At 45.5% G+C, this 23,873-nt stretch overlaps 3 protein-coding genes across 4 annotated transcripts in view; 1 reads left to right on the top strand and 2 right to left on the bottom strand.

Annotated features, from left to right (window-relative positions):
- The first annotated feature begins 1,883 nt into the window (after positions 1–1,883).
- On the top strand, positions 1,884–5,177 carry plin2 (perilipin 2). Its single transcript, XM_068587964.1, has 7 exons — positions 1,884–1,936; positions 2,218–2,413; positions 2,744–2,826; positions 3,040–3,304; positions 3,985–4,163; positions 4,377–4,493; positions 4,587–5,177. Exons 1-7 carry the CDS (start codon positions 1,907–1,909, stop codon positions 5,067–5,069), a joined length of 1,353 nt encoding a protein of 450 aa, XP_068444065.1. The 5' UTR covers positions 1,884–1,906; the 3' UTR covers positions 5,070–5,177.
- A 108-nt stretch (positions 5,178–5,285) lies between these two features.
- On the bottom strand, positions 5,286–7,107 carry cdca9 (cell division cycle associated 9). Its single transcript, XM_068588193.1, has 10 exons — positions 6,975–7,107; positions 6,739–6,870; positions 6,591–6,631; positions 6,432–6,483; positions 6,263–6,330; positions 6,061–6,122; positions 5,904–5,987; positions 5,741–5,822; positions 5,543–5,629; positions 5,286–5,448 (listed from the first exon to the last, which is right to left on the bottom strand). Exons 1-10 carry the CDS (start codon positions 7,084–7,086, stop codon positions 5,404–5,406), a joined length of 765 nt encoding a protein of 254 aa, XP_068444294.1. The 5' UTR covers positions 7,087–7,107; the 3' UTR covers positions 5,286–5,403.
- A 1,112-nt stretch (positions 7,108–8,219) lies between these two features.
- dennd4c (DENN/MADD domain containing 4C) overlaps positions 8,220–23,873 on the bottom strand; it is a 28,744-nt gene continuing 13,090 nt past the window's right edge. Inside the window, exons 3-34 of one of the 2 annotated variants that reach the window (XM_068587333.1) lie at positions 22,385–22,637; positions 22,229–22,298; positions 21,464–21,633; positions 21,102–21,343; positions 20,873–20,939; positions 20,701–20,759; positions 20,018–20,162; positions 18,782–18,957; positions 18,476–18,576; positions 17,543–17,767; positions 16,959–17,104; positions 16,716–16,754; positions 16,305–16,435; positions 16,092–16,209; positions 15,748–15,954; positions 15,478–15,606; positions 15,233–15,371; positions 14,972–15,118; positions 14,762–14,878; positions 14,525–14,656; positions 13,244–14,334; positions 12,906–13,098; positions 12,684–12,781; positions 12,418–12,593; positions 12,154–12,312; positions 11,820–12,018; positions 11,579–11,689; positions 11,327–11,464; positions 11,062–11,179; positions 10,542–10,698; positions 10,342–10,406; positions 8,220–10,097 (exon numbers count right to left, since the gene is read on the bottom strand). In XM_068587333.1, the coding sequence (XP_068443434.1) occupies positions 9,961–10,097; positions 10,342–10,406; positions 10,542–10,698; positions 11,062–11,179; positions 11,327–11,464; positions 11,579–11,689; positions 11,820–12,018; positions 12,154–12,312; positions 12,418–12,593; positions 12,684–12,781; positions 12,906–13,098; positions 13,244–14,334; positions 14,525–14,656; positions 14,762–14,878; positions 14,972–15,118; positions 15,233–15,371; positions 15,478–15,606; positions 15,748–15,954; positions 16,092–16,209; positions 16,305–16,435; positions 16,716–16,754; positions 16,959–17,104; positions 17,543–17,767; positions 18,476–18,576; positions 18,782–18,957; positions 20,018–20,162; positions 20,701–20,759; positions 20,873–20,939; positions 21,102–21,343; positions 21,464–21,633; positions 22,229–22,298; positions 22,385–22,637 (5,455 nt within the window). In that variant the 3' untranslated portion in view covers positions 8,220–9,960. Of the gene's footprint in view, positions 10,098–10,341; positions 10,407–10,541; positions 10,699–11,061; positions 11,180–11,326; positions 11,465–11,578; positions 11,690–11,819; positions 12,019–12,153; positions 12,313–12,417; positions 12,594–12,683; positions 12,782–12,905; positions 13,099–13,243; positions 14,335–14,524; positions 14,657–14,761; positions 14,879–14,971; positions 15,122–15,232; positions 15,372–15,477; positions 15,607–15,747; positions 15,955–16,091; positions 16,210–16,304; positions 16,436–16,715; positions 16,755–16,958; positions 17,105–17,542; positions 17,768–18,475; positions 18,577–18,781; positions 18,958–20,017; positions 20,163–20,700; positions 20,760–20,872; positions 20,940–21,101; positions 21,344–21,463; positions 21,634–22,228; positions 22,299–22,384; positions 22,638–23,873 lie in introns of both variants that reach the window. The other variant, XM_068587332.1, reaches the window with a different exon arrangement.

Here is a 23,873-nt window from a genome sequence, read left to right on the forward strand (position 1 = left end):
ACGTGGACAATAAAATATGAGCAGATCAATGTCCATTACAACGTGATATCTGTGTGAAAATTATACTATAAACTTAAACTGTTCCTCTGCCGACATTATTTCAGACAAAATCTTATTTAATAAAATTAGAGTCTGTGGTTTGCTGCAGCCAACATTTTCATATGGGGTCTATTGAGTCATACAGGGGCCGATAAATGGGCCCAGACGGTTTCATCTCCAGCATCCAATGTGTCAGCCAACTGGAGGATCTGATCTGAGACCATGTTTCCTCATCTGGCTTCCAAATGTGTTGTATGAAAGAAACTGCCTTCACACTTAATTTACATTTTTAATAACACAGACATTCTTTGTAGAAGTGAGCCCACTGGTGCGTAGAAAAAAATTGTGAAGTGCTCTGGAAGTCAGAGCAGGGTCACACATCTGGCTCTGATAAGCTACTGGCAAACCCAGACCTGTTCATCGGTGGGTAAACCACTGATGTATGGTATTATTCAGGCCCTTAAGTGTGAAACCTATTACGCGAGGTGTTAGGTTGGTCACATTTCTTGCATTAATTTTAAAATATCATATACGTTTCCCATAAATAGCTTGACATCAAATACACTGGCTGTTTTGGACGATTTTCAAAACACAGGACTTGGAGCTTTACCTCTACTGTATGATGTGAATTTCTCAAGGCAGAAAAATATGATCCACTTTGAACATACATGATCCAATTCAAACAAAATCCATCTGATCTATGATTGTCCATCGCCATCTATCATCCTAACCAGTGTGTGTTTTTTTAAAAGCCATGCACATTGTCTAAGACTCTGAGGTATGTAAAGCACATGGCTTTGGGCCCTGAAATGGGAATGGTAGTTAGCCCACATGGGGCCCAAATGATGAGGCACATCAGAGCCTGTGCCTCAAAGTCCTCAAAGCGGAGTTTAATGAACACCAGAGGAATGTCTCCCGGGCTCGTGAGTCACAGGAACGAATCCCGGAGCTTCAGATTCACGGTCATTTCATTCTTTACAAATTAGTCCGGATAACACAAAACCACTAAAACAAGTTATCATCTGAAGACCTTCAGCATTGTCTCAGGGCCCTTTTTTTGCAAAGTGGCCAAAACAACTGTTATCTCAAATATCACAGTTATTAGTGAATGCACTAATTGGTCTTTAGGAAAAGAGAATTAATAAGCATGTGTTCCTGAGCGCACCGTGGCCTATTCGTGTAAACTAGTGCACACGGAGAATGAATGCGGGTCCAAGTCATGTACTTTCGTCAATAATATTGTAAAAGTTTATGCTTTTCAAATACTGGCCTACAACCTACTTAACCAGACATGAAAACAAAAGATAATAATCCTCATTTGACCCAAAACATGAATTAAAAAAAATGTCTCTGCCTTGTGAAATGCTCTGAAATCAGACTGCTGCTGCCTGTGTGCGTGTACGCGCGCGCGTGCGCGTGTCACGGCTTGAGTCCGCGTGACTGCTGCTGGTCAGAGAGGAATTCCCCGACTAAACTTTTACCCGTTTTACCTTTGCCCTAGAAACGTTACCGGCGCTTACGTCAACGTGCTGCGCGTCACATCTCGCGATGACACAGGGAACATAAATACAGCTGCGGGAGCGTCACAGTGTCAGTCGGCTCCTTCACAGTTTGAAAACGCCTACCGGTGAGTCTCTTTAAGTTACTTAGTAAACGGCGTCACAGCTGCAGTCCACTTGTTCTCTGTAACAAAAACCACGGGGACTATTATTATATTATAATAACCACTGTTGTACGGAAGTAATACACCTGTGTCTTCTGTGACGTCCTCGTGTGGACTTGTTGAGAAAAAGTTCTTTTGAGTAGAGACGTCACATGGCGTGTCTTCTCTCTCCACAGGTCGTTGTATTTTCTTCTCCCAGCAGAAATGGCAGCAGCTGCAGTTATTGGAAATCAGGTGAGTTGGCCACAAAGACTTCAGTTCAATAAAAAGATTATTTTGCTTATTTTTGATCATATTTGTTGGAATGTGCTGAGAGAAAAAGCTGCTTTGGGCCCTTTTGAAAGTCAAGAAAATACTCTAGAAAGTAATGACAGACTGTCAGGAATAAGAGGGCCATTTATTACATGTTTAAAGGATTTGAAATTGTCCAGTTGTCTATTACTACTTTGATAGAAACACAGTTGCTGTGTGAATGTGTGTCTGAGCATCCTGTTCTCCGTGTTGCTTCCTGACAGAATGTGGTGGAGAGGGTGACCAGCCTTCCTCTGGTGAGCTCCACCTACTGCCTGGTGTCCAGCGTGTACTCCAACACCAAGGACACCCACCCTTACATCCGGACCGTGTGCGAGGCGGCGGAGCAAGGGGTCCGGACCATCACCCACGTGGCCCTCACCACTGCGTCACCCATCATCGACAAGCTGGAGCCTCAGAGTGAGAACCCTTTCGTGTGAATTTGAGATAACCTGTTACTCTGGCTGCAGGCGACGCTTCAAAGTGGATTCAGATGTCGAAACAGAATCAACTGAAACTAGGAGTGTAATCATGTGCTGACCAGCTGAGTCACACAGAGCTAAAAACGAGAAGTTCAGGTCGGACTAATCTTCATCCCTCCCCCAATTTTTCAGTTTAATCCCAATTATCCTGATTTAAGCTACCAAAGCTTGATCCACAACTATTTCACTTAAACAAAGGATAATGTATCCACTATAGTATCGTCAGATCCCATTTATTTATTAACATCTTCTGATTTTTCCCCTTCAGTTGCCATTGCCAATGACCTCGCCTGCAGAGGTTTGGACAAGATTGAGAAAACCCTGCCGATGCTTCACCAGCCACCAGAGCAGGTATGTTCGAGATTGCTGATCAATAGCACGCGCAGTTACGTGTCAAAAGGTCAGAGCAGTTATAATCAAGCCCAATTGCACAACTCCGTAGCAGAGACTTGGTGCTAGTTAATTTCCAGCAGTCGTGACCGTCGCCCTATTTTCCCAACTGCTGTTTGAACTCATACGCTGTTACTTAAAAATGTATTTGCTCGGGATTTCGTCCCTGCCCAGATCGTCTCCAGCGCCAAGGATGTTGTGACAGGGACAGTGTCCGGTGCCAGGGACACCGTCTCAGACACTCTGACCAGCGTGGTGGACAGGACCCGGGGGGCCGTGCAGGGCGGGATGGACAAGACCAGGGCTGTGGTCGTCGGCAGTGTCAGCACAGTGCTGGAAAGCAGAGTGGCCCTGCTGGTGAGCAGCGGCGTGGACACGGCCCTCAGCACCTCGGAGAGCCTGGTGGAGCAGTACCTGCCTTTGACGGAGGACGAGCTGGGTGAGCGGTTGGAAAGATGATCGGTTAGACCGTCATCTTGTGTAGCGCACAAATCTCATGACATTTTACCGGTGTGGTGAAAAGCAACCAAAGACATATCTTCTGTTATTGGTATTTAAAAAAAGAAGAAAAGAAAAGCAGCTTTCTGTTTCGGCTTGAAATTCTAATAAAAATACAAATAAGGTAGGCCAGTGAGATTATACTTGTTTTTCTGTCATAAACTGCATCAAAGGTCAGTTATTAACAGGCAGCTGGAGTACGTTGTCACGGGGTGGATTTAAGTCCAGCTCACAGGAAAACAGGACTTGCGTGATTATGCGCCTCAACATTTACATCAGTGGCTGGTTTTTCCCCTCCATCCATGAAAGGAGCTGTTTAAAGTTAAGGGTGGTGTGCAGAAGTTTATAGCAAACAATCCTGTAAACTATTTTCGTTGAAATAGATCCGTTTTAAAGAATTGACTGGTGAATGACTTCATTTGTCATGATTTAAGCCCTGCAGATACTTTAAAGTGCAAAACTCAGCAGCAATTCGTAGCAGACACTCTCATCACATAAAAGTTAACACTGAGTAGTTTCACATCTTAAAATCATGGGAACAACAACCAAACTCAAACCAAGCCTCTGTCGCGTGTCCTCATTTTTTAATGAGTCGTTTTATGGTTCCCTCCCTTACGACAGAGCTGGAGGCAAAAACTGTGAAAGGCTTTGACAACAAAGAGCCAAGCTACTACGTTCGCCTGGGTTCCCTCTCCACCAAGCTGCGCAGGCGGGCCTACACCCGGGCTGTGGCCCGAGTCAGGGACGGCAAGCAGCGAAGCATGGAATTCATTTCAGAGCTCAACTCTACTGTTGACCTGGTGGGTATCTTTATCTATGAATATTCTAACTTCCTGCAAGTTTTACAAAGATGAGAGTCAACAAGTCTGGTCTTTAACATGATAGGACGGACGTAAAAGACATACTAGCAACACCGGAAAGCTCAATAATAGTTTACATTCTGCCCTAAAGTACATTTCTTTCACTGCTCATGGACGAAAAAAATTAACCTTTTAAATGTTCCATCTTTGTAGATTGAATATGGCAGAAAGAATATTGACGGCGCTAACCAGATGGTAAATAATAAGCTTAACTCCCTGGTGGCGTGGAGGTCCAACGGTCCAAACCAGGAGAACGGTCACGAGGCACAGGTAGGGAGGTGGCCGACACACATATGCAATGAGATAACGTAGCGAAGATGGAAGAACGTGCCAGGTTATTTATAGCCTTTCATCCCCTCTCAGGTAATCGAGTATCGTACCTTGACCCTGGCACATTCGCTCACCCAGCAGCTCCAGACCACCTGTCTGGTCATGGTCTCCAGCCTGCAGGGCCTCCCCAACCACATCCAGCAGGAGGCGCTCTCCCTCAGCCGCTCTGCCACGCACATCTACGTCAGCTTCCGCGAGGCCAACACGCTGGGAGACCTGCCAGACAGTGTGCTGACCAGCAGCAAAGTCCAGCTGGGCAAGATCAAAGATTCTCTAGACAACGTCATGGACTATCTGGTTAATAACACACCGCTCAACTGGCTGGTCGGTCCCTTCTATCCCCGGATGGCCCCAGAGCAGACTGATGCGGCACCTCGTGCTACCACCAGCTCACCAGCACCGCCCTCCAGCTCTCCCTCCACCCAGTCACAGCGAGAGGAGCCCATGGAGGTGGAGATGGAGACGCTTCATTCCCAGCAGCCGTCGCTATCCAGCACGGCTTTATGTTCAGAATAAAGAGCTCCTCTTGGTCGACTGCCGTTGTTCCATGTCCAACAACACACTATTTCAGACTGTTTCTTGCCAAAATCTCATTTTTATATGCCCTCCAATCCATAGAAAAGGTGTAGGCTTGTGCCTTCTACATAAACTCTGCTGGAATTAAAGTCAATAAATGGTTTTCAAACTTGTGATAAGCACTCTTAAAATTTACACACAAATTAAACTCAATGCTATGATTCAAAAGAGCTTTATTATAGAATTTGTAAAAACCTGACATATATAGATTTAATAAAAAAAACAAGTTTAACATATTATATATTAGATGAAAGCCTGTTCAGTGGTTCCTTAGTCATCGCTGGCAGCGACCTTGGCTCGACACGTAATCCACCAGACTCTGAAAACCCAAATATCAAATGTTTAACCAAAAAGCTTTGTGTCAAATCCCTCGTTAGTCACATTTTTTTTTTAAAGAAAGGAATGAGTCTTACCTTAAGCTTCTGAATCTGGCACCATGCCACATCATCCAGCACGTCCAAGTCAATATCCTTCTTCGTCTCTTCAGAAAAGCAGACTGTCTGGGAGAGAAGAGAACAGATATAAAACACATCTGAGTGAAATTCCTCTTACAAGTCTTCCTCAAAAGCTGGTGCCAAGTGACAAAATGTATACAAAAAGCCCACTAGTACCTGTCCCTGTGCTGTGGTCACAGTGATGTGGCTGGCAGAGCCTGCCACAGAACAGTGCAGATGCCCAGCAGAGACGACAGACCTGGGGACAGCACACGAGCCACAAATCCATTTAGTTCAGACATTTGTATAACTCCCCACTCCACGGAGGGCAGGAACACACCTGAGTTTAGGGTTGGCCTTCACGATCTGGTCGTGGGTCTTGGTTAGGAAGCTCTGAGTTCTTTTGGCAGTGGTCGAGGAGCCCCTGTAGAAATATGTTATATTCCATACTCTGTTGCCACAATGCAATGAACTACAACACCATAATCTCCAAGAACCTGAGATTTCCAGCGCTGTTACTGCCGAGTAATGTTTTAGTCTTTTTCGTCCCTTTTCCTCCCTAGAATATAGAAGAAAAAAAAGGAAGCAAACCCAGATTGGATACAACTCAAGAAGCCATTTGTTCGATTATAAAGTTATTATTCAAAGTTAAAACCAGTTAATCGCCCTGATGTGTGCAAACTTTAGTCGCTATAATACCTTAGCGGTTTTGGATGAGGACCTCTGGACTGGGCTGGACTGACCCGGTGAAGAATCTGTTGATTTAACTAAATGAAAATATCCGTTATGACAAAAGTTGAATTACAAGGCTTGATACATTGTGATACTTGATACATACATTGTCACTAGTACTCTGAAGTAGTTTTACCTCTTTTCCTGTGCGCCCTCCTGAGGGGCTGCTGCATCTCAATGGACTCCTTCTGCAACAGGTGATAATCATGACCGTTAAATATACACACATAAATATATATATAAATAAAAGGCGCGTCTTGATCGCCGCAGAAGCGACTTAAGGGACTCAACTCACCCTCATGGCAATTGACACCTCACTTGCTGAGATTTCCTCCTCTAATAAAACAGATAAGGTGATAAAATAAACGCGACAGGAATGGCCGTGGACGAGTTTATCCGATTTAAAATTATGATATATAAATAGAACCGACTTGACAGCTCACCGCTTATTAAATCTCCTATCCGCGTTTTTTGAAGAGAAGGAGGCATCTTCATCATCTCCACCTTGAAGACCTTGTCCACCGTCGCCAATGTGTTCTCCATTCTGGCTTCCAGCTCGTTCATACGCTCCTGTCCTGTGAGGAGGACAGCAACAAAAAAGGTCGCCATGTTTAGGACCACGGTCGGGGACGACTAGAGGATGTGAAACCGGACGTTTGACCTGCAGTCAGTGCGAAACCTTCTTTCTCAAACTGCTGAATGAAGAGAGCCAGTCGGCTCTGTCGCATGTTCCGACTCAGCTGCTCTTTGCTCTGGGACTTCCCCCCGTGTCGCGTCCGCCTCGTCAGCATCTTGACGTCCCGTCCTCTCGAGGTTCAGCGCGCGTGTGGCGCTGCTCCTGAGCCGGTTCCCAATTATACACACCTGTTGGCGCAGCGTCAATTAGGATATTCATGCGCGTGCTGGAGTCACTCGTGAGGTTCAGAGTGCTACGTGTTCTGCGTGGCGGAAGGATACGCTTAGTTGTCTATAGGACAAAGGGCCCCTTGTTTGATCCCTGAATATTCCTGGTTATAACACAGAATAATGATTAGTTTTAGTGCATGTGACAAGTCCATTATTTAGGAAAATAAATGACCACTTCCCAGATTGCTATATTGCATTCAACTATTTAAAAAAATAAAAAATGGTCCCCACTGTGAGTATAGGGCCCTGCTTTTTAAAAACACTACATAATGCATTTTTGGAACCTCACAATTACTCCAGAAGAGCAGCCTCACAAACGCAACACCAAACAAGGGCTTCCGCATCGTCATCTTACACATACTTAAAAGACAGAAGACAAACGCTGGCCTTATTCTAGGGAATATCCAAATAAAAGGTGCCTTGCAAATCTATAGCGCTCTAGCATGGGATATTCTGGGAAATATTAAGTTGATTTTTTTAGCTTTGAGATGACGGATGACTGTCCGACAGGCAGTGACAGTGATTGAATCCTGTTGTGTGACCAGTGATGGACGACAAGGTGATGGAAGAAGCCACTAAGGAAAGGTGGTGTTGGGAGGATATGATAGTAGTAAGTGAAAATCTACCAGAAAATCCTCAAAGGACTAAGGACATCAAAGGCATCAGGAAAGTAGTGCATGGGGAGAGTGGTCGTCTTGAAACTTCAAGGTAGCCGGTTCGATCCCTGGTCTCCCCATAGTTTGCTTGTCGAAGTGTCCTTAAGCAAGACACTGAACCCCCTAGTTGCTCCCTGGTCCCCACCTCTCCTTAGGATGGGTTAAAATGAAGAGAATACATTTCCCCTTGTGGGGATCCTAAGGGATTGAAAATTTAAAAAAAATAACTAAAACCCACCCGTCAAAGGTTTCAATACAGGCAAAATAACATGAGTCACTGGAGCTTCTGACACACTGAACAATACAAATACGTATTGGAATAGAGGCAAAAAAACACATTCAGTTTTCAATCAGTTCATAAACTCGTTTATTGCAGCTCACATAAGTGTAGACATTCAATTCCTTTCCACAGGACGGTAAGAGGTCTCGTAATCTATTGTTAAAGAACAGTCTCTTCTGTACATCCTCTGCCATACGGAGGTCAGATTTACAAAATCAGTACAGGAAGGGATCCCTTAAGACGGATTAAAAGGCGAAGGGAAGGTTGTTAGTCATAAAAATGCTAAGTTACACTTGATCTGCAATCCAAATGTCAATGATACAAAAATAAATAAGTGAGAATTTTTATTTTGGAGCAGAAACTACTGTATGTTACGTTTGTTTGTGTTTTCATGTGGTCTCATCTTATCCTCACCTTGGGTTAAGGTCAGGTTTTTATTGATACAGCGCAAAGTTAATATTTCACAATAGCATCGCTTCTGTACAAAGTCAGTCTCCCAAGTCTACAACAGGACCATCTGCACCCACTCCCCAGCAGTTCATCACAGCACTCTGCTCTCTCCTCCATGCGGCGTTCGCATTCAGTGGAATGTCGTGTTGGAAGATTGTTCCTTTCTTAACAGTGTCAGCCGTACTGAGCATAAAGCTCTGACATCCAAAAGCTACTCTGTGTAAACCATAATAGCAATCTTGTCTGCAAATAGTATACCCAATTAAAAAATATATATATCCTGGTTCATTCTATGCTGGATTAAGGAGTAGCCCCACTAGATGTGAGTTACAGTTCTAATTCAACATTACAATAAGGCATATTAGCTGAATGAGTAAAGTATATTATTGCTAAAAAGGTGCAGATATTAAAAACACAGGTTGGATTGAACGCTTGGTCACCAAGCCGTCTGTCCCTTAAGAGAACATGCGTCTTTGTTATAAAGTGTGGCTTTGGGTAGTGTCCCATCGGTGCGTTCGTTTTATAATCTTTTCCTCCAATGGGCTGATTTAAATCTGTTGCTGTAGAGATCAATAATACTTTGTTAAGACCTGTCTTGATTGCAAGGCATCTGGAATGTTGCAGAATCGGTTTTAGTCATCGATAATTAGTGATTGTCCTCAGTCCTCTCCCGTTGACACGTGTGCTTCCGATGCATATTTACACAGACGGTGAGCTCTGAACCTGTACATTTCAATGACAAACTTCAACATTCATTAAGACTCGGATCACGCAAACAGTCAAGGCATCGAGGCAAACCCTGTTTCCAGACCCCGCCCCCCTCCCCGGAAGTAAACATTATGTACAAAAAGTTTTTTCGTGATATTTTTTTCAGAAAGTGCACAAGCAAAGAGTCAGAGGACTTACACAGTCACAAACAACTTGGACTGATCTAATGGGGAGACAGTTGGGACAGATTTAGGCAACGTGGGCAAAAGGCTACAATACAGGGAACACACAAACACACACACAAACACACACGCAGGGGCAGTTGATATATTCTGTACAGTGATTTATCATTCTATACACCAGCTCTAAAGAAGCACACCTCGACTAGTCCCAAAAAATGCACTGCAGCTCTCGAAGCCATTTACAGAAACAGTCCCTCCTGTAAAGTAGCTGCTTGAAAAAAAAGCATCATACGGTTGTAAAAAAAAAAAAAGAAGTAGACTATGGGCATCTTCCAAGACAAGGGCAAGAAGAAGTACCATGTTTGGGCGATTGGAGGCGTTTAAATACAAAATCATTTTGTGCTCACACTCCGGCCCGCCACCCGTCCTTTCCGGCCTGCTGTCGCACTCGGCAGATTTTCCCTCTTTGTCGCGGGTGTGCGGTCAGATGACTGGGGTCCCGAAGCATTTGAGGCACCACTGGACGTTGGGGCCAGGCGGTTCATCGATGCGGTGCAAGGACTTGAGCTGCTCGGCGCTCAGTTCGTCGTAAGCCAGGCGGTACTCCCTGTCGAAGGCCTCTGCAGATAGGCAGGAGAGGGAGAGGTGGGGGGGTTAACGAGTCAGAAAAGAGGAGACATAACACTGTTGCTGATTTCAATTTAAATGTATCTATTTATTTATTTATTTATTTATTTATTAAGGATAGTTGGTAGAGTTTCGCAAGTAAAAAAAATGCTGACGCGCCTCGCAATCATTGAAAGGCATCAAAATGACGAATATGATAACAACCTTCAGATGGTGTCACTGGTTCATTTGACTTACCCACGTCGATGTTCTCCTTCCCCAACGCCACCAGTGAAAGGAACAATATTTCTCTATAGATACTCCTGAGAAAATAAGGGACACAGAAATGAGGCGAGGTGTTTTCAATAACATTCACAACATGAAGCAAAATCTCAAACTACCAAAAAGAAGTCAAAAGTGCTTCAAGAAAAGCTCAATGTCTAAGGACAAAGACGGACCTCTGCCTTTTGGTGCCCTCTGGGCGGCGTTTGATCTCTCGTATCAACAGGATGATGGGCCCGTAGACGTCGTTGGTCTGGATGTTGTGAACAATCGTGTTGAGGAGGGTACGAATCTCCTGGTGGTCAGTGGGAGCCAGCATCCCCTTCTTCTCCACTGGAAAACAACACATACACATCAGAAAGACTGCTATTCTGTCCTTTCCATTAAGGGAGCCTCAAGTCTTGTGGCCAAAAGTGACATTGTAATGCAGGAAGGTAGAATGACTACATCATGCCCCTTGTGAAACATTCATATTTAGCTCTATTTGCGACTAATACACGCAAACTTCCACTGTGACGTAGCAAAGACCTGTCTTTGTCTCCACCTAGTGGTGTAGATGGTTTCTACAAATAAATAAAAGAATCCAGCCATCACATAACGAATCTTCACATAGTGGCGTTAAACGTGTAAAATGTTGGATGTCGACCTCTACAACGATGACACTTCAGCCTAATGTGTGTCTGAGTGCACACTCACACAAGGTCCTCCAGAGCAGGTATAGGGGCTCTCCATGTTCCTGGTGTAGATTGATGTTGTCCCACAGCAGCTGGACGTAGACCTGTTTACTGTCCTGGGACAGAGACGTCAGGGGCAGCTGAAAAGATAAAAACCTTTAGTTACATTACGGCCAAAGAGACCACAAAGTAAACGTCTCAACAATCTTGACTTGTTGAGGACCGGGTGAGTTTGACGACTCAGACTTAAGGGGCCATCTATCATTGTTTGTAATTTACTCTTTTACCTTTACTCCATTGTTGCAGTGTTCAGAGGTGAGGATGAGGCCAGGTATGTGAGTGGGAAGGTCCAGGCGACGGAAATACCAGACCAGGTTCCAGAAGATGATGGGGTGCTGGCTGAGGAACTTGTGGGTGTAGATCACCTGTTCGGACATGGCAGAGTAGCTCAGCGGCTGTGTGCCAAACGTTTTTGATAAAACAGACTACAGGATCATGTGTGTGTGTGTGTGTGTGTGTGTGTGTGTGAGAACTTTTACCTGATCTCCCTCGTTCTCCAACAGGGTCTCCAGCTCCTTGCGCAGCACCAAGGGGCTGAGGTACGGTACAGACACAGGCTTGGGGTTTGGCCTTTTGGTCCCCATGCCATCCTGACAAACACACACACACACACACACACACACACACACTAATCATTTTCACTGCGTACAGCTATGGCGATTTTGGCAATATCTACACACATAACACTAGGGTTCGCTTGTGACAGTAAGGGGGACTGACCGACACCGCTTGCAGGCTGCAGGGCAGGCTGGTGGTGGAGACGCCATGTCCGGGTCTCTGGGAGTAGTCCAGGCTCTGCAGCGGGCCACCGACACTGTTGCTTCGCGTCAGTGACGTCCCGCTGCAGCTTCGCGGCTTCCCCGCTGCCTGGTGCTCCAGAAGTCCCAAGGGGTCTGACTGCACTGGCTCTGGAATCAGACTGGAAACACAACAGGCAAAGAGGACTCAGGATCCGGTTCTGCCACAACTAAGTATTTCACTCGAGGTTCATATAGTTGCAATGTCACAATGGCTTTTCACATGCAGTGTCAGACTGATTTTGTTCGGCTTGTACCTCTTATGTGCACCAGGCAGGTTGTCCGGAGTCTCCCGTGGTTCCTCTTCAGCGAAAGACATAAGGTCTGGGGTCTTAATGTCAGCTGAGCTGCTGGCTGTGGGCTGGGTAGCGGTGCTGTGGACACTGTCTCCTGAGGCACTGGGATTGACGTAGAACCTAAGAGGGAACGTTTTTCAGCAAGTTTGTATTTTCCTCGTTTTGTAACTCATCTTTATATTACGTTATGTTAGGTACACGGGAGAAGTGACAACAGATTCTTACCCGGTCATAGTTCGCAAGTCGTGAAACTCGATGTGCAATAGGGGAAGAAAGGCTGTGTGACAGAAGGGACAGTTGGTATTCAGGTTGGAGTCATCAGCTGTCCAGCCTGCCATGATCTCCTCATCGTACACCAGGGCCTCACAAGAGCGGCACTGGGAGCAGCTGGACATCAGCACCTGTCAGCAAGGAAACGTGTCCAACTGGTTACTGCCATGTAGGTATTGGAGTAGCAAGCACAGCAGTACAGAACAGTGCCGTTCATTGACCTCCAGTGCACAGTTCTGGTAAATGCTCGAGGAGGAAGCATGAAGCAAGGAGCCTTGCTCAGAGTCTGGACCCCTGCATGCTCGTCCAGGAGTTGGATCTGCAGACAGAGACAAACAAAAAAAAAAAAACTTTAAAAAAGAACTTCAGCGGCCAGCAAACCTCGTCGGGCCCCCTTTTCTTCCTCTCCCGTCATATGCCGGCGCTCCAGAACGAGTGCTTACGTGTCTGGTGGGTCCCTCGGCCCGTGTCACTGCTGCCGCTGCTGCTGCCCAGGCTGGTGCAGCTCTGGTTGAGACCGTTGGCCACCAACCCTGGGATTGGTCCTCTCTCGGGGCCCTCATCTGCTTCACTCGCAGCCAGCATGTGCTCATCCAGATTGGACGGGAAGCCGCCACCCCCTTGAGCTTGGTCTTCCTGCAGAGAACATTCGAATGGGATGAAGACGATTGCTCGAGAATCATCAGCACCGCCGACGAAATTGTGTGTGTGTGTGTGTGTGGGGGGGGGGAGGGGTGAAATTATACAACTTAAAAAAATAAACATCTTTAACAACGCTCACCTCATCATCTGAGTAGGAGTAGGCTGAAGCAACCGCTCCCCACACTTTGCTGGCCACGTTTGCCGCCTGTTTCATGCTCGATCGAAGCACATCTATCTTAGGTCCCGACAGGAGGTGGTCCATCTTGATGGCTGAAATGGAGTTGATGACCGAGCCCAACGACCCTGACTGGGAGGACTTGACAAGCGCCGTCAGCGAGGACGATCTAGGACCCGGGCTACCCGTTGCGCTGCCGGGGGTCCTCGTCTTTACCGCGAAAGTCTTGGAGCGAGTAACAGTGGCGGGGCTGCGTTTGGGTGTGTCGCCTGGGGAGCCAGTTGGAGTTTTGACAGGAGGCACTGGGAGGCTAGCCCTGCGCTCCAGAGGCTGCTTGGGCTGTGGGGGGTCGGCGGAGTCTCCCTGGGTCTGCTGGAGCTCCATGCTAGAGGACTTCCCGTTCAAGGGGCTCCTCAGGCTCATGTACATTTCGATCTCCTCGGCCAGGTTGCGGGACACCACAGCGGGCATGGAGCGCGGCGGCTCCTGGCTGCTGACGGAGGCCGACTCATCGCTCTCGGTCACAAGGAGGGAAAGTGGGTCTGCACCCACCTCAACGTCCGCCCTCTCGCTTGTTTCAGTGTGCTTCCTCTCTCGTTTCCCCATTTTAAACTCAGTCCCGTCTTCCTCTTCATCCTCTCCTTTCCCTTCTTCTTCTTCTTCTGCTGCTGCTGCTGTTCCTCCTCCTCCTGCTGCTGCTCCCTCTTCTTCTGGCAGCTTCCCTAATAGCAAGCCTGGATCGTCTTCAGGCTCTTCCTCCAGGTCTTTAAAAAGTGCCTTGGACACACTAGTAGGGGGTGGACTTTGGCCTGCACACAGCGCTGCAGCCAGGATCCGGGCATCGGCGCCCATCTTACTGGCCATGTGGTCCACGCCTTTCTCTAGGAGCATCCCAGCACGGGTTTCAGCACTGAAGCTACAGCTGCGCTCACTGAAGGACTTCTGCCGCTGCTGTTGAGGCTGGTTGGCTCCGTCGCCCGACGGCAGCGAGGCGTCGTCTTCAGGGAGCGACACGTTATCGCATTTGCTGCGTCTCCTGAACAGCTTCCCTGTACCTGCAGAATGCGTACAGATATAGTGAGGGTTGTCCTTTTCAATGTGGGAATGCAATGACAGAACATTTAAATGGAGAATAAAATGATTTACTTGTCATATAAAGTCACAAAAGTGACAAAAATTGCAATTAAAATTTCTGAAAAAATAAATTTCTTCATTAAACCTAAAAGAGCTCCTCTTTTGCCTCACCTGCTTCTCTACTACTATTAAAGCTTCCTGTGGACAGCTTCACAATGCTGGGGACAGGCGAGGGGACATCAACAGGACTGGGGGGCTCTGCTACTGCTACAGCACTGTCCACTGAGCCAGCAATGTCCCCTCCTGGTTTTGTTAATAGAACAACATCAATGTGTAAGGAGGAAATGGGGTTTCTATTGCACGCACATTTAAATGAGGAAGCACTGGAATGAATGGAGCTTTTCTTACCGTTATGTTGGGCTCTGGAATTGTTTCTCTCCTCTGTGGAAAGGACTGAATGTGAAGGCTCCAGCAGCTCCTGGTGCAACTCATCCTTGGAGCCGTAGCCTTGGTCAGACTGCCGTCCTGTGGACCAAAGTATCAGCGAATGTTGTTGCGGACGTTCACGTTTAAAAGCCTCGCACGCGCGAACCTCCTGAGAGGTGAGTGGATCAGTACCTGTGCCACAGTGGTTGTCTGCCGTGTCTTCCATGCCGTGGCTGTGGGTGAATACGCTGCGTTCCTCACCGTTGACCTCATTTGAGCTGTCAGCACTCCCATGACTCAAGCGGTCGGCGTCAGTGATTGCTGACCCACCTATTGATGCTGCTGAAGACAGCAGGACAGAGAAAGAAGGAAAATGGGTGAGAAACAAGGAAATCGAATGAGAGGAAACAGCGTCTCTAATTATCCATCCCAAAACGTATAGTCCATGCCCACCTGTGGCGGGTTCCTTCTTGGAAGGTGTTCGGTCCGGAGCGTGCTTGAACTGGGCCACTCCACGAAGCACATTACGAAGCTTGGTCCACATAAAGAGGCCACTGCGGTTTCTGCTCGGCCATGGGCTCTCTAAGACGGTCTGCAGAGGGAGCAGAGAGACAGATGAGGACACGTGGAGGTAGACAGAAAGTCTGAACATTGATTTGAGCTAAAAGAGAGATGTAATTTAGGGGGCTGTATGTGACCTTGTTGTAGTATCCATATGTGATGGCGTTCGGATGCACTCCAGCTTTCTTCATCTCAACAAGGACTCGCACGGCCATGACAGGAAGACCCCACACACCACAGAGCTGCATCACCACTCTGTAACACACCTGATAACCACAGAGATGGAAAGAAAATCAAGGAAAATCTGCCAAATAATAATAAATGCATCCCGCCAAAAAGACTTAAGTTTAGAGATGAAGAAATATGACAAAAGAATTGAATAATATAGGAGGTAAATCTGACTGTACCTCATCCAGCACCTCCACCTCAGTGGTCCTCATCTTCAGGAGGACGTTGTACGCCTGCTGCATGGCACGGCTTTTAGACTTGGAGAGTCGCACGGCTGCCGGCAGGCAGATGAACCAGAGGCTGTAGCAGTGACTGAACAGGCAGCGGGCCCACAGCGGAGGGTTGGAGTGGAAACGCTTCGCCATCTTGTATGCTAGCTTGATCTCCTGTTGCACAAGAGGGACAGTCGTGGTTTGAGAGTTGATGGCGACAGCGAGAGCATAAAAAGTTAACTAGACCATCTGGTCGTTGGAGCCAGGTATACTGTCCTCGACTGAGCGTGCCTGTGTGAGCATGTACACACCTGCTTTGTCCTCTTAGCCAGTAGTGCCGGGCTGCTGGACAGACTGGGCTCCGCTACTCTGCGGAACTCCCGAGGACGGTCGAACAGCTCCATGTGCAGCCGGGGGAAACGTTTATATCTGAGGGATGAGGAAAAAGAACACGTGCCTCAGACTTTGACATCAATCTTACTCCGTCTAATAAAGCTTCACTATACGAAGGGTATGAGACTCACGTGTATCTGGATGCAGGTTCCATTCCATCGTCCACCGGAGGCTCAGGGGGCATGACAAAAACAGTGTGTTCGCTCTTCTGGGACTCGTCGAGCTCCAACAGTCTCGTGTCCTCAGACGACTCTCCTTCAACCTGCAGCAAGGATCGCATCCAGAGCCTGAGCGATATCGACAACTAGGACTTTTACAAGAAGCACACTCGGCAGGAAGTACACAACTGCAAGCGAAACACAATATATTGCGTGCTTCCAATTAGGCAGTGAAACGCACTCATTTGATTGGAGGTTAGGATTCAAGGGCAGACAGAAAGGAGGAAATGTCCATGCCTCTTGGTAAGAACATTTATCATTTATCACAAACATAACAATAACAAGGTGTGAGGAAATCTGATTACAGTGAAAGCACAGTATTACCTTGGTGCCCTTGTCGGTGATTTTATCAGAGGGAAAAAGCTGCAGGGAGAGGAAAGAGAGCAAAGGGACCAGAATGAATCAGAGGAAATTTTGGCTTCCTCACACTCCCAGTGGACGAATGTTATTTTGCCAATAAAATATAAAACAAAGGCCTGTTTGTGAAAGGAAACCTTCGGTGGAAGAGGACAAAACAAAACAGCATAAAAGCAGTGCACATCGGAGACCAGCTGGTTTGGTAATCACCTTCTCGACACAGTCGTCAAAAAAGGCCAAGCCGGTGTCCTTGTCACTGACAAAGGTGCACTCTTCAATGAAGCGGATGAATAACTGGGTCTTGGTGAGCTGGGAGTAGAACTTCTGGTGGGCTCGGTCTCTGCTTTTGAGAAGCCCTGCAGGAAGGAAGGCAAGGACAGCTTGTGCTATCACTTTTTAAGTTCAACTTTATAAACATTCACCTTTTCCCAGTCATTCTGGTTTTCACTTCAACGTGTATTTTTATCCCTCTTCAAAAACTGAAGTGTCGCTGTTCCGACGAAATATGCTGTATCACTCCGTCTGAAGCTAAAATCGATCTTTGACAGCGAACTTGGATGGAAGTGAGACCCAAATTTCCAGGAAAAGACATTAGTGAAGTCTTATTACAGCCAAGGAGAAAGCTGATTGATTTGTAAAAACACTCTTTGAAATAGAAATGCCAATAACGTTCAACATGAGGTGAAGCTATCAAAATTAAGGCCTGTAAATGATGCTTACGAAGCCGGATTGATTTATTGATTTCTATGGTTTTACACGTCATCGAAGCCTTCATTTTCCCTTCGTTTCCTTACCTTGCAGGTCGTAGAGGGAGTCTGCAGACGTGGCCTTTTCGGAGGGCGCCTGCGTGATGGGTTTGAGGTAGGAGCGGTAGCCTTTCAGGATGGAGGCCATGAAGCGAAGGAAGGCCTCCTGGATTTCCATCTCCAGGGAAGTCTTCTTCTTGTGCCAGGTGAAGTCCGCCTCTATGGGGGTCATGTCCACTGCAGAGGTTTCCTGTTCTACTTGAGGTACTGACACTAAAAGACGCACAACAGATTACAAGGTCAATTTAAACAATTGAAGTAAATTATATGGGTTTGTGAGGAGGCGCTTGGTATGGCGATACATTGAACATTTGAATTATTAATTGTATGATTGACATATATAAGTATCGAAAACTGACTAAATGTAGTAAAAGGATATTATATTAAATATATAACTGAATGCATTGTTCAATAAATGATATACTATTATAATAATATATATATAATATATATATATATATATATATATATATATATATATATATATATATATATATATATATATATACACACACACACAAAAACTTTTACTTGTTTCCTTCACTACCAATCATTTGATAAAATAACAATTTAGTCCATTTATCTCATGCTAGTGTCTGTAATTGTTCCTATTTTTGGTCTTGGCACACATTGAGTTATTTATCTATTCCCTATTTTCCTCAATGAAAGTTAAAGGAAAAGTATGACGCTTTATATCAAATCTCTAAAACATAAAAACTGACTCCAACAGATGTAGATTATCCTAATATATCTTACTTCACCTGATGATGCCCTTATGTTTAATTATTTTATGTTGCACGTTATTGCCTTTTATCTTACTTTATTTTCTAAGTTAAGATAAGTGAGTGGTATCAGGTACTTTCTCCACCATTCAAATAAAACAAGCTTTAGCAACAAGAGCAGGTAAGATGCTGTTTGTACCAGTGGCCAGCTGGTGGTGCAAGTTGCTGAGTACGTTAATGAGGCTTTTGCAGGGCTTCTTTGGCAGGTTCTTCCAGTTGCCATGTCTCTTTTCGTCAGAACTGTAACACACAATACCACAAAGGCTGTTAGCTGGAAGTAACAGGATAACTGCACAACAATACGTTGCACTGTGCTTTAAAAAATTTTGGTTTAACAAATGTGTTGCTGCAATATTTGAGATAGCTCCACTTTACGAGGGCTGTAAATACACAGTAAAAGAAAAAGCAGGCAGCGACATGGGATCAGGATCAAAGCACAGCGTACAGATAGATAGTGTTGGTGTCCAGATCCACACAGACAACATCTGGCGGGGGGTCGTAAAGGTCAAAGTAGCGAGAGTCCACGCCCACTATGAACGGACAGGGAGCATTGAGGACGCCGGCGAGCGACAGCGGGCACAAGGGGATGTATGGACACTGCCACTGAAAGGGGAAGATCATCTGAGAGGAGACAAGAGAGGAACGCACATTTACTACAACCAGGCTGACAATAATTAAGAGTTTTACATGACAACCTCTGGGGGCAGAAGCATTGCGACACTTCAAATGCATTTGGGGGACTTTTGAGGATTGGGACATCCTCTGTTTTCAAAGAGACATGGTTGGCAAAGTTCAAAGTGATAGGTATGACCGTATAACTGTCACGCTAGAAAGGGCATCTAAATACCATTCAATTGTTCTCAAAATAAGGCGTGAATAATCACTTACTCACTCCGATGACCGACAAAAACTTCAAAGTAATAGTTACAATGATTTTTTAAAAATGAATAACTGCAAATCCCCTGTATCATTTTGATTGTGCACCCGTATTATAAGTGTCACAGATTCAATAAAAAGGCACTACTGTGACTATGTAATTGTCCAAATAGTCAATTACTTTCTTTCATGATCACTGGAGGAATCGTGATTTCTGATTTCTGTCTGAGGAAATGTAAGAAGATGACAATGCATGTAAAACTGGTCATGTTGCTATATGACATCTATAAAAGGTGTTTGTCAAAAACATGTTCCTTCTCCTGTACTCCAATGCATTTGACCGGACTGCTCGTCTGGTCAGATGAGGTTATGAAACCGGCTGTGTTTCTGGTTAGCCCACGATTAATGCTTTTATGCATGCAGGGGATTTGGTTATTTTTTTATAGCAGTTTAATCCTAACAAGAGTGATGTAATGGTAATCATACATAAAAGGAGTTATAAAGTTACATTTTCACAAGTATAGAAACTCTTAAAAAGTAGTTGGGTGTTGGGCACTATGTTACATGACTTAATGCACAACAGCGATACAATGCATTCAACACATCTGTACATGCAGTACATTTCTAATGTGATCAGTAAAGTGAAGGTCTGGCTGTTCAAAAAGGAAGAGAACAGGTGATAATAATGGAATTAATGTGATTTCTTTTAATATCTTATCTTTCTTAACAAGATCAAAAAGCCGCGGATGCTGTGAAAATTCACCAGTGGTACCACCGAACATGTTTGGGTGTGGCTCATACTCACAGCCACCACAGCCTCGGCCACTCCGGTGAGCACGGCGGGCCGGAGGGAGTGCAGCAGGATCTTGCTCTCCAGCAGGACAAAGTGCAGCAGCGTGGCGCAGTTCTCCGAGCCCAGGTTCATCAGCAGAGTGCCGTAGTCCGCCCCGCTGACAGGGAGGGAGAACACACGGGAGGTTAGTGAGTGGATGAGTTTGTGCAGAGAGGAAAAACAGAACTCAACGGGAGAGGAGACGTGAGGGATGAAGGGAGCGTGACAGAAAGGGGTTCGGAGTTTGTGACTGGAGACAATTCTTAGATTAGCAGGGAAAGAACAAGGCAATTCAAAAAAACTAAACAATGGTAGATAATAAAGATCTCAAAAGAAGGGGGAATAAAAGGTATAGTGCTTTCTTAGACTTTTAAAAGTTTTAATTGTTAAGTTGTTGTTGTTTTTTGCACCTTACACTTAAAAAAAAAAAAAAAAAATCCAACAAACCTGCAAGTCATACTTGTTTTGTAATGCCCATACTTTAAATACTCTAAAAGATGTCTGGTAGTTTCTACCATTAGGTTTCATTTGATGAGTGTTGCCAAGAGCCTACTTGTGTTTACATATGCTGTCATTGTGCTTGGGACTTTTCAAACTACATTGTCAGAGTAGAAAGAATAAATTGAAAGTGTCACCCAATGTTTAAAGCATTGTACCTGAGCGGCAAGGGTGTACACACAGGCTGGGAGAGGATCAAGTTGTCATGTGCCGAGAGCTGAGAGGAAAAAAACATAATGTTCATGTGAGAAATTGTAAAACCTGACTCACAATATTATTTATCGCATTACTAAAAAAGGTTAAAGAGATATAAAAAAAAAAACATGTCACCTGGACTAATATTCTTGGCCTTTGGGGAGAAGGAAATGACACATTGTGCATGAAGTGTGAGATGTGCCTGTTGAGAGAAACACACAAAATGTGGCTTTGAAATGATCTTCAAAATATAAGCAGCAACGACCTTTAACCTACTAAAAAGGTGAGTTTTTGAGATGTGCATATTGCATCAATGTCTCCCGACAAACAATGTAAATGTGAGCAGTTGCAAGAAGATTTTTACTTTTCAATAGGCAGCGGGTGAGGGCCGGAGACGGACAGCTTGTAGAGGAACATCAGGAACTTGCGGAAGGACTCAAAGAAGGGCCAGTGGGAGAGCAGGCAGATGCATTTATTGCTGTTCACGGGCCGGTTGGGGATCACCTTCTTCTCCACGGCGGTGAGCAGGCCCAGCTGGATCTTCTGCTTCTCGCTCAACTGATCCACCGGATGCGGCTCGTAGAACTGGATGGCCGATCCATACACCTGGAACCAGAAGGCACGGACAAATCCCTGAAGTAGCGTTGTAGCATTTTGGCTTCGTGGCCAGTTCACCCACAAAAGAAAACATACTTTTTTCATTAATTTGAGTTGTTGCCTCCTCACCTTTTCACCAGATGAGATGGTTAAGACAAACGTGGAGAAGACCGGCAGAGGATCGCGTGTGTTTGGTGCCCAACACTCGATCTTGGCGCCCATAGGCAAACAAAACAGAGGGACTGATTCTGACAGAGGAAAAGACTCATAGTCCTCTTCTGGGTAACGAAAGATGAGACCTGCAGATCGAGGGGAAAAGCAACTGATTAGAGCTTTATTTCTCTGCAAGAGGCTCGAAGAAAAAGGGCAGATCAGTGCTTTGTACGCGGCTTCACATTGTAAATTGTGGTTTGGTGACATGTCGTTCGAACGAGACACACATTCTGATGTGCGTGCATGCACGCATACACACAAACACTGGGCGTGGCAGGAAGTGCCGTTGTCTGAGATGACTACACAGCCGCCTCACAGGAAAAGGCCCGGTCAAAAAGATAAAGCCAGCATGTGTATCTGCACTGGGTGTGTGAGTGCATGCACTCACTAGAACGCTGATTATACGCAAGTTAACACGGTGAGCTGTTCCAAAGGCCAAGTTGTTAAGGAAGCATTTAGTCAGTGAAAATGTCACACAACAAATTTAGAAATGCCAACCGCAATAAGCAATAAATATCATGTGCTGCATCACAGAAACATTGAAAGCTCCAATCGCTTGAGCTTAGAGACGAGGACGCAACAAAGTCAGAGCTTTCATTGCTTCTCTAAACTGCAATAACAATAAAATCAAGACAATGACAGACAACTGTGAACTTCTAACCTGGTAAACCTTTTACTCACCGGCTTTATAACTGATGGAATTGGATGCAGATACTGATTTCTTGTAACACAGGAACACATTGGAGCCCCACTGAAAGCCACATAGAAAATGTCACAAAACCCTTCTCTAATGACTGACGGTGCACTCACGCTTCATTATAAAAGAATCGGACTCACCATGCCACAGTTGAGGTTCTTGTCCACTTTGCAAAAGGTATGTGGCGGTATCTCCCCTTTACTTGTGACGATGACGCAGATGTCCGTGACTGCGAGGGAGTTCTGAGGCTGGACGGGCGGCGCTCGGCGCAACGTGATGAAGATGCGCTGCGAGGTGGCGGAGCTGTTGTTGACGTTGGCGCAGCGGCCGTACGGCGTGGCCTGGATGACCTCGCAGCCCTGGATCAGACGCTCCTTACCCTCGTACAGCACACTGATGAAACACGACAAACAGTAAGTAACAGTGAGACATTGTTGTCGTTTTTTCACTATAAATCAAGAATGACGATGAGATCACATACAAAAAAAGAGGCGTATGCCAGGAGTGAGTCGGCAAAGCTGTCTTTAGGCAAGGCAAAAAGTGATAAAGAAATGGTGTGAAAATGGAGATCGCAGACAGAAGAGCAGTGCCAGAGCTGGCACTATAAGGACTCATGCCCACACACATTACAAGGCTCGCAGAACCAATTAAGCCCTGGACTAGTTCTTTCCGTCAGGCATGGATATCATTTCTTAAACAACCTTTTTTGCAAAAAGGCAAAGACTTTTATGTACAAAATACAAACAAGCATATGAAACAGACTGCAAGAAAGAAAGAAGACTGTAAAATAGAAAAAAGCACAAGAAAAAACAACAACCAACTACATAAATAATGGATGTTTTCTTTCGTGTGGGTTTTCCCAAATGCTGACGGTTTGAATTCAAGACATTTTTTACCAAGGAAAATAATCGTCTTTGTCTCATTTTTGTTTCCATTATCCGTGGACCAGGTGGTGATTTCTGACAGTATGCAGGTTTTGTCACTTCCAAAAACTATTTTATAAACTCTAATCAATGTACAAAAAGTTGTGCAACTCTTCCTGCAAACACATGAATCCACATTGAGACGAAATGCATTCCTGAGAGACAATAAGCAGGAGACTGAAGTGTGGTTGTTCTGCTGTTTTACAGCGAGGATCAATGTGTGTGGTCAGCGCCACTGACATTCTTCTTATAGCTCTAGTTTCCCTTTGATGCCTCGGTGAGAAGCCGTATTCAATGGGTGATGTGATTCAGACATATTTCCCAGCGGACTCATTCAAGTCCCAAGCAGGGGAAACTTTCATATCAAGATTCTTACATCAAGCTGGGAGCAAAACACACAATTTGAATGGGAGAATATGGGTTGCTGCCAAAATGTGTTGTGCATCACAAGCTTGCCTTTTCAGTGCTGTTGCGGAGTATCGCGCAGCTAAAAGAGGCAGTCAGGAAAGCAATCAGTCTCCACTGATTTTGCATGACTGCAGGGCTTCTGTGGCAGCATGCTTCATGCGCTCCCATCCCAGCTGGACAATGCCACGTGGGAGGCCGAAAGCTGTGATTGCTGCCCTCTTTCAACCCTCCAAAAAAAAACACACTTGAAACACTCCACTTATCCTGAAAAGAATACAGGACAAACCAAAAGAGGCCA

This window comes from Clinocottus analis, unplaced genomic scaffold (assembly GCF_023055335.1).
Source record: "Clinocottus analis isolate CAN_PGR_092001 unplaced genomic scaffold, fCliAna1.0.p SCAF_21, whole genome shotgun sequence".
Lineage (NCBI taxonomy): Eukaryota > Metazoa > Chordata > Actinopteri > Perciformes > Cottidae > Clinocottus > Clinocottus analis.